At 39.6% G+C, this 16,255-nt stretch overlaps 1 protein-coding gene across 4 annotated transcripts in view; it reads right to left on the reverse strand.

Annotated features, from left to right (window-relative positions):
- PLPPR1 (phospholipid phosphatase related 1) overlaps positions 1-16,255 on the reverse strand; it is a 126,978-nt gene that overhangs the window by 55,958 nt on the left and 54,765 nt on the right. For all 4 annotated transcript variants that reach the window (XM_054054423.1, XM_054054425.1, XM_054054422.1 and 1 more), the window contains exon 2: positions 5,646-5,754. In XM_054054423.1, coding sequence (XP_053910398.1) covers positions 5,646-5,708 — 63 coding nt within the window. In that variant the 5' untranslated portion in view covers positions 5,709-5,754. The remainder of the gene's footprint in view (positions 1-5,645; positions 5,755-16,255) is intronic.

Consider the following 16,255-nt stretch of genomic DNA (forward strand, 5'->3'; position numbering starts at 1 on the left):
CACAATTCCTGCTCTTACAAAATTGACTATATAGAGCAACATATTATAAATTGAAGCAGTTTTCAAAAGCGTTGTCTAGTTTCGAGGTGAAGTGAAACGGATGAGTATGTTCACAACATTCTTCTCTACTACCGAATGGTGCCTCTAATATCTTAATTGAAAACTGCACCAAAGTCATTGGTGCAAACCCTAAGATGTTACCCAGTCTTTCAAAGGGTTTATTTCTGATGGGAAATGGTCAGGTTAAAGACAGAAGATACAAAATAGGCCTCATGTCTGCAAACAATACAATCCTTCTTTCATCTATGTTTTAAAGAAAAATGCAGTAAAGCAGATCATTCCTCATGGGCAATCTCTTAACGTTGATTTTAAAATGTAGTATCAAGTAGCAGTCTGCTTTTTCCCAGAGTGTTTATCTGGCCACAAGTTTTCTGTGCTTTTTGCCTAATTGTGAAGCACCTAGAAGGATTGTCTTTTCAGAAAAACAAGTTTTAGTTTATAGTCAGGTAATATGAAAGCTGCCTAGCAATTTAACAAAACTAATCTAACAGTCAGGAAGCACCTATTCACTGAGATTTCGCCAGTTTTACAATATGGAGTTACCCAATCGTCTGGAACAAAGGAGGTAATGGTGGAGAGACAAAGAAAGCAAACAATAACGAATGATTGGCAAATGGGGAACATAAATTGGCATTTAGAAAGAGCAACAAACAGATACATATGCTGAATGAATAAAATAAAAAACAATGAATCTCAAGAAACGGAAGTGATTGAAGCATGTGGATTATGCAGAAACATCACCCTGTTACAAGAGGAGCTCCTCTGAATTTGCACAGCATCTGTCACCATCAATTCACACAGTCAGTCTAACTAGAGGATATAATGACAGGCAGTTTATACAACACCAGCACATGACATGTCCCTCAGGGCATTTTGTCCTCATAACATCCCAGTGGAGCGGCATAGCACCGCTGCTTGCATGGCACAGATGGAGAAACAAGGAACGGGGCTTTAAATAGCTATGTGCAAGACACCCATAGTGAAGGAAAAGATTGAGCTGGCACACACAAACCACTGGAAAATCCTTTTTTTCTGCCTCAGCAGGAAACAAAATAAAAAAGCACCACGTGGTGGATACTAGATACTGCTAAAGAAACTAGTCACTAATCAGTGTAACTATCTGGAAATTAGTTCAACTTGAAATGTGGTTTTTTTAGTTATTGTTCACATTAAAGTCTGCCTAGAATTTCTTGATATTTTCTAGAAGAACTGGACATTGCCTTGCCAAAATTTAAGCCTGCATTTTCAATATCCAAAACTGTGATCTTATGTTTATATGTCCTTTATACAATTTTAATCATATCCATTAAAGCTCTAATGCAATCTGCAAGTTCTTCTTACGAAAGAAGTGACTTTTTTAAAGAAACACAAATAGAAAGTCACTCCTAATACATTAAATGCCTCTTACAAATGCTGCTTTGAGGACCACAGCACACAGAAAAAGTCACGTCACACTCCTCAAACACTGCTCAAAGTGAGGTAGCACCAGTCACTACATCCAAATGTGCAAAACCTTTTGAGTTTTCAGAACACCTGAACAAAAGTTCTAGAAAAAAGCCAGTGCCAAGTATGTCATTACTGTTTTCAGCTCAGTTATTTTTCATAGCTCCCTAAACCTCTCTGCCATGCTGGTGACAAACAGGAGTTCAAGAGGCACTTATTTCACTTACACAAATGATTTAAGTATTGCAGAAATTCTCATGCTAAAGAGTAGCTGTTGGCCTGACGATATGAAGCACTGGCAAGAAAATGTAAGCAGGCAGAGAAAGAAGAATGCTTGCACTCCGTGATTCTGTGAATCAAAACTTTTTTAAAAATTATGTTTGAAATGACAACTAAAGATGATTCAATCTGCCCGAAACTAAAATAGCAAAAAGTAAAGGAAAATTCAGCCCACTAATTGTAGAAACAGAGATCCTATGAGACTGTAGCATACCTACAATTCAAATCAAGTTTGTATCTGAATAGATGGAAGAATATTTTTTTATTTTTTTTTACTTTGCAGTGTTTTTCATTTTATTCATGGGGAGGGGAGGAAGACATTTTTCTCACAAAATATTCAGTTCTTTTAATGTGCTATATATCAAGCTGACAAGAAGAAAGAGTTTCCATTCTGCCTAAAAAAGCTTTCCTGAGGGCAGAATAATGGATTTAGTGTGAAAAAGTGGGATCTTCAGATGACCGAATTTGAAATTCGTCCAATGTTTTAAGTTTTAATGGGTTGCTTATTTGAGCCTGCGCCTACATTATCGATGACAGGATTATAATAATTACAATAAAGCACAATGTGGCACATAATATCAGTCATATTAAAGTTACTTGGTATTCAGTAACTCTTTGATCTGTTTAAGCCAATGTAATTCAATTTGGTGCCAGAAAATTGCAGTGTTTTCATGTTCAAAGACACATCTTCAATCCACCTGACTATTTTAGAAGTAACTGTAACAGAAAACAAATCCTTGGATAAGGATAACTCACACCTGAAATAACTCTAGCCCTGAAACCAGGAACTGCAGTGTGAGACGGAGGAGGAAAACAAAGTGCCACATCAGCAGAAATTCCTTAATATTCTTCTCCTTTTATTATCTATAAAGCCTTTATAGTTATGACTGGTGTTGACCCAGAATAGATGAAAGGGTTTTCTTCAGAGGAAAAGTGTTGCTTGCTTATGGCTTCTTTAAGAAAAATATCATTCAAACAGATACAATGGCTCAAAAATTGTTTGCATGCTTGTCTCCTTAAGCCACACGTAATTGTGGAGATGCTATTTACTCATAGTGTTTAAGTATCCTTCCAACATCTATTAGAAAATGTAATTATCACACCGCATTACACTTCCTGTCACTAATGATAAGCATCAAATATGCTGCAAAATCAAGTATAATTACTTTGACCCTTTAAATTCAAAGCCAGACTGAAGCTGGCTCCCCTACAATCCCTAGCATGAGTTTCATCCTAGAAAGCTAATCCCCCAAATAAGATGAACAAAGACAGAGAAAGACCATGGCATGTGGAAAGCCCTGCTAGATCCAGACCTTAGAGTAGCTTGCAAGTCCCTTAGGGCAGGAACTGGGATTCACCAAGCATTGCAAATCTCCCACTTCTACATCTGATGTTGCCTGGAAGCTGAGTTGTTCCGACAATTCATTCTCCATCTGAAGAAAATGGAGTTACTCTGTACAAAACATACCTTCACCAGCTGTGTTCTTACCATTCCGCACACATGGATGTTATGTGGAAGGATGTAACATAGCACTGCTTGGACCAAATGTTGCAAAGCAGGATTGTGAAATAATGCCACAGCTGTGCTGAAGCATCATTACAGAGGTTTCTGACAACTTAGCCATGCATGTCCCAGCAGGTGAAGGAAGGAAGAGATGCTCCACAAGAGTTTTGCCAACAAATGCCACCATAAGTCAAAAGTACATGAAAAAGGAAGTATATGTGAGAATTTTTTTCCTATTATCCCTGATGCTGTTTCTCCTACCTTCTTTCACGCTTGCTTACAATCTCTAAGATCACTCCAGTGATCAGTGCCAGACACCAACTAACACACAGGCTGCAGCGTGCTGTTTTAATTTGCTGGGATAGATCCAGCACATAACAACATCCAGGAACACTACAGCCTTTGCTGCATGCTCTGGGTCCATCACTGACTCCAAAGGGCTCTGGAAGTTACTGGAGTAGGTCATCCTGCTCTTTGCACTTCTATTTAACAACCGTCAGTAGCTAACAGCATCAGAACTAATGCACCAGGTACTCAACGGTCCATACCCTGCTCCAAGAGATGGCACATATCAGCTGAATGAGGAACAGAATTGGCCTCATGTTGTTGTAACCTGTTACATGTAAACCAGGGCTGGGCAAGAGCCTCCTGAAGGCTCTTTTCACTGATGCAGGCTCCAAGCAATGGTGCAAAGAGGGCCAGGGAAAAAGAGAACTTTAGTTTCCTGTATGTCCTAATTAATTGCTCCTGTGTTTAATAAAATGTCATGTAAGAAATCTTCATAGACATTTGGTGACAAATGCCAGACTATAACAATACCTCTTCTAATACAATGAAGAACCATCTAGAAAGCTGCCTGCATTATTTGGGAGAGAGACTCAGATTTGATAAGTGGCTAAAATTTAGTTTAATGATCCCCTATTTAGCCTTTAAATCCATTCGTAACGTTATAGTGTTTCTAATTAGGGACTGAAAATGTGGATTTAACATATCTGTAATTACAGATTAGACATCACATGCTATCTCTATATTATTAAAAAGTTCATATTTTGAACACAAAAAGGAATTTGTAGAGTCAGGTTCAGGTTTAAGTTTTTATAATAAGCTATTCATCTTCAGGTCAGGTTTTATAAGAACTAATTGCTACAAGCTAGTTCAGTGTGTGGAAAATGAAAGAGAAATAAATGGAACTGCAAATAACCACTGAAATTATGTGTCGCATTTGTATAGACTGAAGCACAGTGGTATTTGAAATGTCCAAGCTGCTTGTGACACCTCTTTTCCACCACCATAGCTTCTTTGAATGCACACAGCATACTAGGCAGTTAGGTAACTGGGCAGTTAGCTTCCTTCCTCCTAGCTGTAGAAGACACTATCAGGAAGGGACTCTAGGTAAGGCTTCAAAAGGTCTTGGATGCTACTGCATGCTTTTCCCACATCCCCGGGGAAAGGTCAGTGCTCAGGAGCTCTAGAAAGCAACCATTTACAGCATGCACTACACATGCTGCTGCAGCACACTCAAACCTTTCCAAGATTTCAGTGGAAACAGAATAAGTCTTACACAACACTCACTAAGTATTACAGTTAGCCTTTCAACTGTTCTTAGTGCTTTTCTTGTAGAAAAGCACAAGTTGTCTAATTTGGGGCAAAGAGTGAATATTGCATCTGAGTTACAGGCAGCTATCTCCATTTCATCATGTAGATTTGATGGAAGATTCCATCCTCCATGGAAACCTGGAATTGCGCCACTTGCCAAGAAAACCATTCCAGTCTTATAAGCACAGGTAGGACATTCATTGACTTGGATAACGATTTTGGCCAGTCCAGCAGAGTTAGGATAAGTAAAAGAAGCACTAGAAAAAAATCAAATTATATAGCATAAAATAATAAGCCAATTTAAAAAAAAAAACAACCTGCCCTTAACAAAGACATGGAGCTGTACTCCATTTCGGGAACAACCAGTCCTGTAAATTTACTGCTAATCAATTCACAGCCCTTTCACTAGACAAGCTCCTTCATTACCCTGAAAAACAGGCAAGTCTTATCTACATCTTATGTTCCACCTTAACTTAAATTAGAGCTGAGTGCTGCTTCCTCAGCCAAATACCACAGGACTAGTTGGCAAAAATCAGTTAGAAGTAAGTTTTGAAAACACACCATCTAATTTTGTGTGCTTTTACCTAAGATGTGGCTAACTCATGCTGGAGTATTTTCAGGGGACTTGACAGCACTGAAAATGAAGGTGGATATTGTAGTAAGAAAGCATGTTCCTAACAAACAATATGGCAAACAAATGATTTAATTCCTGCAGGGCAGAGCAGTCTTCAGTGTAGGCTTGGCAACTGAATGCCGCACTCACCTCAACAAAGATGAAGCAGGGGATGATGGAATAACTTCTCTGGGTATTGTTTCCTAAAGCCATTTCTCATCACACTTCTCGGGGAGGCACTGTTCAAAACTTTGTTATCCTGGAAAAGAAAAGACAAAGGTATTTCAACATGCTTCAATTTTTTGCAAATTCTGTATTTAATACAAAGAGGTTCATTACATGGAGCACCGACATATTGGACCAGGGATATCGCCTAAAAAGGACATCAAGGTCTAGCTTGTGGTCATCCAAAATAACCTAAGAAAACCCTTTCAGCAGAAAAGCAAGAGACACACACAGGTTACAAGATACATCATCCACAGAGCAAAGAGGGATAGGGAATGCTACTGTTTTCCTTAATTACAATCCACTCCCAAGCTAAGGCTTCCTCATCAGAATTATAAAATCATATTTTCAGCCCACTGTCCTGCCTGCAGTGTGGTTTCAATCAACGGGTTTTGGTAATTGACTTACAAATTTGTACTTTAAAAGACTTATAGTACCCTAACTGTACACATGATCAAAACGTTTACCTCTATGAAGTATGACCTGCTCAAGATGACAGCATGTCTTATGCACAAAAAAAAACCTAAAAAGGGTTAAAATGCTAAAAATGCAATTAAGGACAAGGCCTTTGTCGCAGAGCCTTTCTAGCTTGCTAGAAATTTGTACATTACTTTGGGCTACAGGCTTTTTTAACTAACATAACCTTGTAACGCTCTGTGCTAAGGCAGTCATCTCCTTACAGCACAAAAGTAGGAAAGAAGAGAAAAGAAGACTAACATGGAGAATTTTTATTGAGAGTGCATGTGCTTGTCTGCATGCATGAGGTAAGAAGCAAACTCTGGCTTAAAAGATTTTAAAGAGAGAAACAGTCTAGTAGGAAAGAGGGGCTGGAAAAGCAGCATGTAGCTTAGAGCTGCTAGGTGCATGCTTGCACAGAGCATGAGACACAGAAGGCAGTGGAAATCTTTTGCTATCAATTTTAATGTGATCATATCAAGCAACTGCACAGATTTAGTTGGACCTGGGTCCCTTCCAACACTCAAACAGAAACCCTGCCCAGGACATAAGCGTCTCCTTAGGCCACAGCCTGGAGAAGGAAGGTAGTGAAAGCTGGTGTATATTCCACAGGACGCTTTTCACATCTTTTCCCAGCTATTTGACCTCAACTGGCATCTGGGTGGTTATTCAGGCCCTGGCATATGGAGCATGAGAAGTTTACAAAGGGGTTGGTGTTTTCCCACCAGCTCTTAGAAGGGTTACTGGAAGAAATACTGTTGTCAGAGCAATGATTTCAGCAGAGGTTACAAAGCCAGAGGAGCTGGACCCACTTCCAGTGCTTGCCACCAGCACCATGATGCAGGCTCTTGTCTTGCCAACTATGAACTACTTAATGTATGTCTTACCTCAGCTCTTCACAATCTGACCCAGAGCTGTAAAAGACACAAGGTATATGACGGTTTTGGTAACATGGTTCTTGGCACATCACAGCTACAGTGACTCCAACAAGGCCGTATCCTGTCCAGTATGGCTTCTGAACTATTAACCATTAAAAAATGCAGTTCCATGTCAAACAAAATACTCAGAAAATACCACCTGTGACATGCTTCAGACACTCCCATCCTATACTGTATCCCAGTAATGAAATATAAATATTTTGGATTTTCAAGACACCTGTTTGTCCAAACATACTTCAAAGTAATTCAGGACATAAAACGGGTTTTACCTTAGAGATTATTGTCCTTGTTTTTTTTTTTTTTTTTTTTTTTTTTTATTAAAAGATAAGCTAATACAACCTCATTTGGGACATGGAAAAAAATTCTAATAATTTATTTTTTAACATTTTTCATATCATCAGCTTTTGTGCCAGTTGGCTTTCCCTTTGGCTTGGCAAACACATGGTGTCTAGTAGAACAGTAGGTTAAAGAGTTTAGAGAAGCTTACAAAGCATTATTCCACTAAACTCCTTTTGAATCCTGGAGATACGCTGTCAGCATCTTTTTTTTGTGAATCCTGTTCTTCAAATGGCTTACTGCAAAGATGTTAATACCTCAGCACCTTCATTAATGTTTTCTCAGATCAAGCTTAGAAATAATCAATATTTTCCATAAGACTGTCCTGTATCTTCAAGCCATGCTGTCAGTTCCAACTGCTGTGACTACTGTGTGTTCTTAACCAAAGCAAAGAGTTGCAAGGAAATCGAAGAACTTAAGAATTGTTCTCAACAGACAATTGAATGTAACTGCACAGATTAGCAAAGAAGCTGAGAGTTCTTAGTAGTCATATACAACTGTCTAACTTAACGCTAGGGGACTCCTGATGTCTTAAATATGTATTACTATGACCGTTCTTGTAAGCTTATTGTGCACCAATTTAAAAACTGCATTGCCTATGGGAACGCATTTTACACGTCAGTGTCTCTCTTATACGATGACATATTTCTGTCAGACATAAGTAGTAAAAAGCAAAATAGTTGCCTGATCAGGCCAGCTAATTCCCAGATTGTGAAAATCTCTCAGCTATCCTCTGCTTGTCATAGCAGGTCTTTTCATCGGCTCACTCAACAGAAGAGGAAAGGGGATGCACAGCGTGATCTTGGTGGGAGCGCTATCTTTTGTCTCTCTCCAGCTGGCAATGAGTCCTCTAGGGACACAGACAGCAAAACACAGATTACAGCAATCCTCAGATGCTTTAGTCTGCAGAGCAGTCAGAGATAACCCACTTTTGCCCAAAGAATAAGGGAATCACAATAAGATGTAAAACAAGTGTTTAGTGACAGTCCTGTTCTATAATCTATGAATATCTCTTTTCATTGAACAAATTTTCATAGTGCAAAGCCTCTGACAAAAGCAATGGGAAGTAACAGCTACAATATCAGCACCTGGCATTGCTTTCTCCATCTCTTATTTTTATTTTTATCAATTTGGTTCAATTGTTAAGAAACCCAACTATAAGATGCTTTTAGATCTCACTGGCTTCGACCTTGTAAGGCTTGGTATGTGAGCACTGCATGACAGAATAGGTCAAACCTATTGTAACTAATTAGGGACCACTGTAGAGGAAATACTAACAACCTGGACCTCTAGTATTATGAGGTGCTTCTACTCTTTAAACAATATATATAGTTGCATAACACAACATTTGTGAATTAATTAGCATTAGTTAGTTCTCATCTTGCTCAATTTACCCCACATGCATTTTTCAGAAAGCCCCTGAACTACAGAATAGGAGGTTATTGTCTGACATCTCCTGGGAGTGCAAGCAGAGACATAGAATTTGTAAGTGAATTGAAAATTAACTGAAAAGGACAGCAAAGAAAAAAGAATTCAAGCTGAAGAGATTTTCTTGCTGCACCAAACTATCAAGGGGAAAATATAAGAATGAAAGGCAAAGAGGAGAAAAGAATGGTGTTCTGAAAAAGGGTATTTTCTTACAGATAACTAACCAGACAAGAATTTCTAAAAGCCTCATTGAGGTATGTTCTAAGATTTTTATGTGAGCACGTGGAAGGACATATCTAGGACAAACTAGCATTTGCCAAGCCTTTATAGTATAGCTCCTGCAGGAGACACAGTACAACTGATTGCTGTTCTGTGTTGTCAGTGCTCAAACCAATTAATTCCTGGTGGGCTCATCAGCAGACAGCACTCACCCTTATGTTTTTTTAAACTACATCCTACATAGGTGAGAAGAGAAGATGAAAATTATGGTCTACATATTGCTGCAGTGGCTATCTGGACTGTTGAAAATACTAAAATCAACAATCCAGAAAACCTAATAGGCACTGTTTAGTACAGCTTTTAACCTACGTTTCATTTAATCAATACCAATGCATGTGTCTTTTGCCGTTAGCTCTGACACTGTTAGTCTGAAATGCAGTAACTGCTGTTCAGAGTAAGACAGTTCCATAGCCACTGGCACACATAGGACATCACTTTATTGCAGAATCTCAAAAAATCTGCTCAGACCAGTGCTGAGAAGGGCAAACACTGACCATTTGGTACCAGGATGTGATGCAAGCACAAGAAAACTGATTGGATATCCTGTTCCTCTTAATCTAGATAATTTCATGGTCTTCATCTGCAGTTAACATTCTGTTTCAACAGAGAACACAACTCTGGCATTTCTCTAACAATGCAAGAGACATATAAAATATAAGGATTTCTCCACTTGTATATCAGTTTCACCTTGCAGTCTCAGTTTGCAACTTCTGTTGGCAATCAGCTTCAAATTATGAAGAAATTTATTCTCATTAAAATAAGAATTCTGTCTACAATTAATAAAAATATAAAATTCACTAAAGCTTCCACGCCAGTCCATCAAGGATCAATTTGCCCAACTGCAACAAAATTGCATATGTCAAACCTCCATTCAATTAAGAGAACAAATGCAAACTGCTGAAGATGATTATCCAAGCTTTTGCAGAGTACTGTATCATTATAACCATTATTTATTACAGTAGCACTTATATACATGTAATTCTAAAGCAGAGCCTTCCATTTCCAGTGGGGGAAACAGAGACAGAAAGAGTTGAAGCAATTTGCTAGACATCGCACAATGATCCAATGTCTAGGATGAAGAAAGACATGTTATTCCCAGACTCCTGTCAAGTGCTCCATCCACTTGACTATACAATCTCTAGATTCAAAATGTGCTGGCTAATTCCTGTATAATAATCATACAGTCTTCATTGTACATTTAAGCATCAGAGGTTTCCCTTAGCTTGCTACAGAAAACACAACAGAACGGACATCACAATTCTGCACAAGCACTGATCAAACATACACGAAAATGTGACAGCCTCACACCCTCTCTATGCAACTTCACCCCTGTTATGTCCAAAGGCACCTCATTACCCCAATGCAACCCCAGCATGACCATGCATGTAATTTTGAACAGGTTGCAGAAGGATAATAGAGGGTTAAAATTTCCCAATGATCTTTTCCACATATGCCTAACCAGTGTATACCAAATGGCCTAAGGAATCAAAGGTAAGATATTCCTGCAAAAGGCAGTCATGGCTATTTAACGTTTTACTGGCTGAAGCAGAGATATTTTTAGTGTTTTCAAAGTAATCAGAAACACTGACTAGTGCCATGAATCATTCCAAAATCCAAATTGTATGAGGAAAAGTCCAAATGACATTGTAGCAAAAAGCCCTGCTTGTGATTCAGTTTGTCTGCTTTGCATCCAAACATAACACAGACTGTTTGCTTGGTATTGTAGCATAAAAATAGTAAAGCTAAGAAAATAGCAGCATGTCTGCCATAATTAGACAGTACCAGACAACTGGCACTCACTGAGCCACTGGTTTTGACCTACAAATGAGAAAGTTATTCTTTGGATCAGGTTGCCTTTAATCTACGGAAAAGAGCATACAGACAATGGAGCTTGGGCAAGAGAGAAGACGCTCACCTCTGGCTTCCCATCATCAAAGAACTCTTTAGCCCATTGACCACAAACTGAGAGGCGAAAAGCCACCAAAGTCACAGCCATCAGTTCAGTAACATAGTGTTAGACTGATGACACTGTATGCCCAAACATAACTGACATGTTTGAGCCATCCTTGGTTTTCAGCTGTTAACTGAGAAATTGTCTAGTAGCCGACCGTAAACAAATGTGTATTCTAAGTTTCAAGACTTGGCTGGTCCCACAGCATCCCTGTACCAGCAGCACAACCCCCGGCTTCGCAAGAACACTGAAAAGAGGAGCTGAACAGATGAAGCAGTAGCTCAGTTTACTGGATCTAGATCTCATCACAGAATTAAATTTACTATAAAATTTCCTAGCAGCATAAATGCCTGGTTTCTATTTAATCTCTGGCCATCCAAAGAAATTCTACTAGCAGTGAAAGTGCATCTCACATGTTTCTCCACAGACTCGATAACAAGCAACTAATTACATATCATTAATGATAGTGAATAAAAGAACAAAAACCTGCCACTGATTCACAAAATAAACCCACATGTCCAGCATCACAATAAACAGTTCTGCAGCATTTGAGTATCAATCCAGAAAACCACTTTCTCTGATGAGAGTCCTGACCCTTTTCTGCTAGCAGACGTCACATTTTAATACTTCTGCACTCATACTAGCAAACTGTTTTATGGCAAATGATAGCCAGGTAATATAATCGAAAGCAAATCTGAAATAACATCCTTGGTATACAACTCACCTTGCTATGAAGAAAGCTATATGAATAGATATCTGGATTCCTAAAATATCAGTCTTTTAAATATGTGTTGCAGAATCCTTGGTGGCAAACCAGGATTTGATCAACAGAATAAAGTGATGCCAGAGATATTGGGAATTTTGTTAGAAATGTTTTCATTGCTATAACCTTCATGTGGAAATTATCCTGTGTCTGAGTGATAAGAAGCAGTATAAAATCTATAGACAGGTAGACCAATAAGGGATCTGCACCATTTACATCTTGAAGAAAGTTCAAGTGTTATGTCAACACGGCAGAGGCCTTCTAACAACTTTGCACTGCATGGAGGCAAGTGAAATCCCAATGCCACAGCTGCTAGTGACAAAGGTACACTGACGACACTTGGCCAGAATTTCACAGAAGTTGTCCAAGTACAACCTCAAAAATGACTGTGTAAACAGTAGGTATATGCAAGCTAATGCCCCAACCAGGGACCCAAACAAAATGACCACATGCCTTATTTTGAACTATCTCACACCTACAACACTTTCCTTGTCTTGAAGGTCTGAAAGTGTCATCATGATTGATCTGTTTCACTTGGCAAGGCAGTGAACTCCTTCTGAAAAGGTTCAGGGTATCACTTTATCAGCATTGCCTTGAATGATACCCACTAAAATGTGGTGCCACATCAGCTAAACCATATGCTTAAGTTTACCCTAAAGGATTCACAGTGCATGATAAATGAAGAAGAAATCTGACAAAGAGATTCATTAGGAAACTCTTAAAAAGCAAGTAACAAGCTGCCCATGGAAAAAAAAAATCCCACTGAATTTATCTATGCAATTAACAAGATTGATTCTGCTCCTAATTTTCATTTAATTTAAAAAAGTTCATTGCTCTAGCTCTCATTTCATCCCTTCAAACTTTATATTGAATCCACATGAAAAAATAGTTATGCATTACCTTGGACAAAAGAAAAAGACTATTTCTGGTCTTTACACATCTGCCTGAAATCATATCATCTTGATTTGGACTAAATAACTTGCCTTGTGATCTTCTTTAAACAATCTCAAAAGGCAACTTGTCTTTTCATTTACTACTAATTGGTTAAAATTCCATTTATCATTAAGGACATGCATAGCAATAAACTGGCAGGTGTAGTCAGCAATAAAGTAATGATTATAGACAGGAGGGACTCTGAATGCCACAGTTTAGTAATATGATTAGTGTAATGAAAATGTAGCAGTCTGTAGTTCCAAAAGTAACATATTTAAGATCCAGAATTCCAGAAAACATTTCTCCTTTTTCCTCTTAAGTCCCTCAAGGTTTTGCAGAAGGGATTTTATATTAATTACAATATTTTATTTTAAAATTATTAAAATAATTAATTTTAATACATTCACAGGAGAACCTGTACGTCATTCCAGAAAACAGTGGTGTTCTTTCATTTTCCTTTCAAAACATGGTCCTACTGAAAACTATTGAGCTATGAAAAAGCCAATTGGTTGCTTATGTGTTAGAAAGAATACAAAGTAATGGGGGTTTATTTGTAATAGAGTTCCACAGCTATGCACAGAAAGAATTTGAGGAATTCTGATATTAAAGACATACTTCAAAAATATATGCTGCATGGTCTTCCTGCATGCCATCCCTGCTGAGCCCAACTCCAAGCACGCTGCTAATTCATGCATTTGAGTGCAATCATTTTGTACCCTTTTACTTGCAGGGGAAACTCAGCAGTTACAGTCTCACCTTAACAGTTCAGCAGGGATTTCCTTGACTGCCTGACCTAGTGCAACCACTCCCGACATAGATCTGCTCTTCTCCCTGCTACCTGGTACTGCCATGCATCTGCTCCCTGCCAGGTCCCAAGGCTGTACAACTAATCCAGATGACAGAGGTGGAAGAAAAGTCTATGGGATGCTCTGATAGATAACTGAATCAAGGACAAATGAATGGCCCTTTCACACACCTCCTTCTCTAGCAAGCAACGGCACATCCTTCTTTATTTGAAGGAAGAGGCTTGTACAAAGTGTCAGCTACTACCAGGCTTCAGATGGAGATATCCAAGGAAACTTCCAGACCCCTCTCCTCCCACTTTCCTGCAACAACTTAGGAAGCCAGTTTTGGAACTGGAACACTTTTGGAGAGTGTTCATACAGGGCACACTGCAAAGATAAAACAGCAGGAATACTAAGATGAGCATGACAGTGTGTTACTAGAGTACAATTATGCTAGACAAGGGAGGGGAGGAAAACTGGGTGAGTAATATGGCTTATTTATTCCCAAGGTTTTTTCAGGAGATGAATGCTGCATTGAAATAATCAACTAAAAATCATGGTGAGCTAATAGTAAACACTACGCAAGTAACAGGCACAAGCTACTGGACTGTACACAGAAAGAAATACATTCATTTTGTCCCCTCAGGGACAGGCAAGCAACACTGTGTGGGTATTGATTGCAATCTGTAATATTATGAAAGTAAACAAGCAACTGCCTCACCACACTGGTGATCACAGCCAGAGGTACAACCTTTTGCTCCTCTGACATTCTGGTATTTGTACTGGCAGTGGAGCTGCCAGGGATACACAAGGATGACAAGGACTCCCATGCCTGCAAACCTGGCAGCAAGCTCAATCCTACATGGAATTTTTATCTATCCATCTGGTTTATAAACATCATCTTCATACCTCGCAAGGATATAGTACAAATGAATTTTGCTTTGCTCTGTTTATTTCTATGTCCATTATGTGGCCAAGGGAAGCAAGTATAACCTCTACAGGCTGCATACTGTAATTTCCACTTCTGAGGACAGTAGTGTGCTACAGGTCACGTAGTTTATGTAGGTCTCAGAAACACAACCTGAATGGAAAGTCAGGAATTGAAGAATTTACTGTTAGATCATCTGACATCTTAGCAGTCTAATGAAATAGCTGTTATTAGTCCAGACCCATTCATTACCATAACAAAAAAATTTTAATAAAAGACAAAAGAAAAAATTCAGCAAACTAAACCCAAAATATTTCAAAACAGTTAAAACAGATTTTGTACTACCTCTCCCTTCTCTGTGGTGTTATGCTCATCACAGACCTGCCTCTGAGACCTGTGGCTGATGTCTTTAATCTGGATGGGAGAGAGGATTATGGCAAGTTGTTGATGTCCTCAGGTCTTCTCTGAGAGGAAGGCATCCTCTTTAGTCCAGGATCCAATTAGGCTTATTTTTATACATTTCCTAACATACCTTACACCTTGTTTGTTTTAAACTCTTCTGCAATTCTGTATCACATTCAGATTTGCTATACATGTTATACTTCATATACTCTGTCCATGTTCTCTTTGTAATGCCTAAAAGCAGCTTGACCCACCCCACAGCTGAATTCCTTTAGAGACTAGCAACTGACCAGTGGTGGGTTGGCTGGTTGTGGCTCTGTTGGCTCTGGTACCACCTTGTGCCCACACTTTTAATGTCTTTGCTGTTATCTTGTATCTGTTCTTCTCCACTCTGCATTTTTATTCTCAGTTCAGACAGTACACTTTATATAGAGCAGCGACCTGTTATTTCTACCTGTTAGGTAGAGAAATATATGAAAATTATAACAATAGGCACTACATTATACAATCATAAAATCATAGAATCACTAGGTTGGAAGGGACCCACTGGGTTATTGAGTCCAACCATTCCTAACACTCCCTAAACCATGCCGCTCAGCACCTCATCCACCTGCCCCTTAAACACCTCCAGGGAAGGTGACTCAACCACCTCCCTGGGCAGCCTGTTCCAGTGCCCAATGACCCTTTCTGTGAAAAACTTCCTCCTGATGTCTAGCCTGAACCTCCCCTGGCAGAGCTTGAGGCCATTCCCCCTTGTCCTGTCCCCTGTCACCTGGGAGAAGAGGCCAGCTCCCTCCTCTCCACAACCTCCTTTCAGGTAGTTGTAGAGAGCAATAAGGTCTCTCCTCAGCCTCCTCTTCTCCAGGCTAAACAACCCCAGCTCTCTCAGCCGCTCCTCCTAAGACTTGTTCTCCAGCCCCCTCACCAGCTTCGTTGCTCTTCTGTGGACACGCTCCAGAGCCTCAATATCATTCTGGTGGTGAGGGGCCCAGAACTGAACACAGTACTCAAGGTGTGGTCTCACCAGTGCCGAGTACAGAGGGAGAATAACCTCCCTGGACCTGCTGGTCACGTTGTTTCTGATACAAGCCAAGATGTCGTTGGCCTTCTTGGCCACCTGGGCACACTGCTGGCTCATGTTCAGTTGGATGTCAGCCAACACCCCCAGGTCCTTCTCCTCTGTACAGCTCTCCAGCCACTCTTCCCCCAGTCTGTAGCACTGCATAGGGTTGTTGTGCTCCAAGTGCAGGACCCGGCATTTGGCCTTGTTAAACCTCATGCCATTGGTCTCAGCCCAGCGGTCCAACCTGTTCAGATCCCTTTGCAGAGCCTCCCT

The sequence above is a fragment of the Cuculus canorus genome, chromosome Z, assembly GCF_017976375.1.
Source record: "Cuculus canorus isolate bCucCan1 chromosome Z, bCucCan1.pri, whole genome shotgun sequence".
NCBI classification, from domain to species: Eukaryota; Metazoa; Chordata; class Aves; order Cuculiformes; family Cuculidae; genus Cuculus; species Cuculus canorus.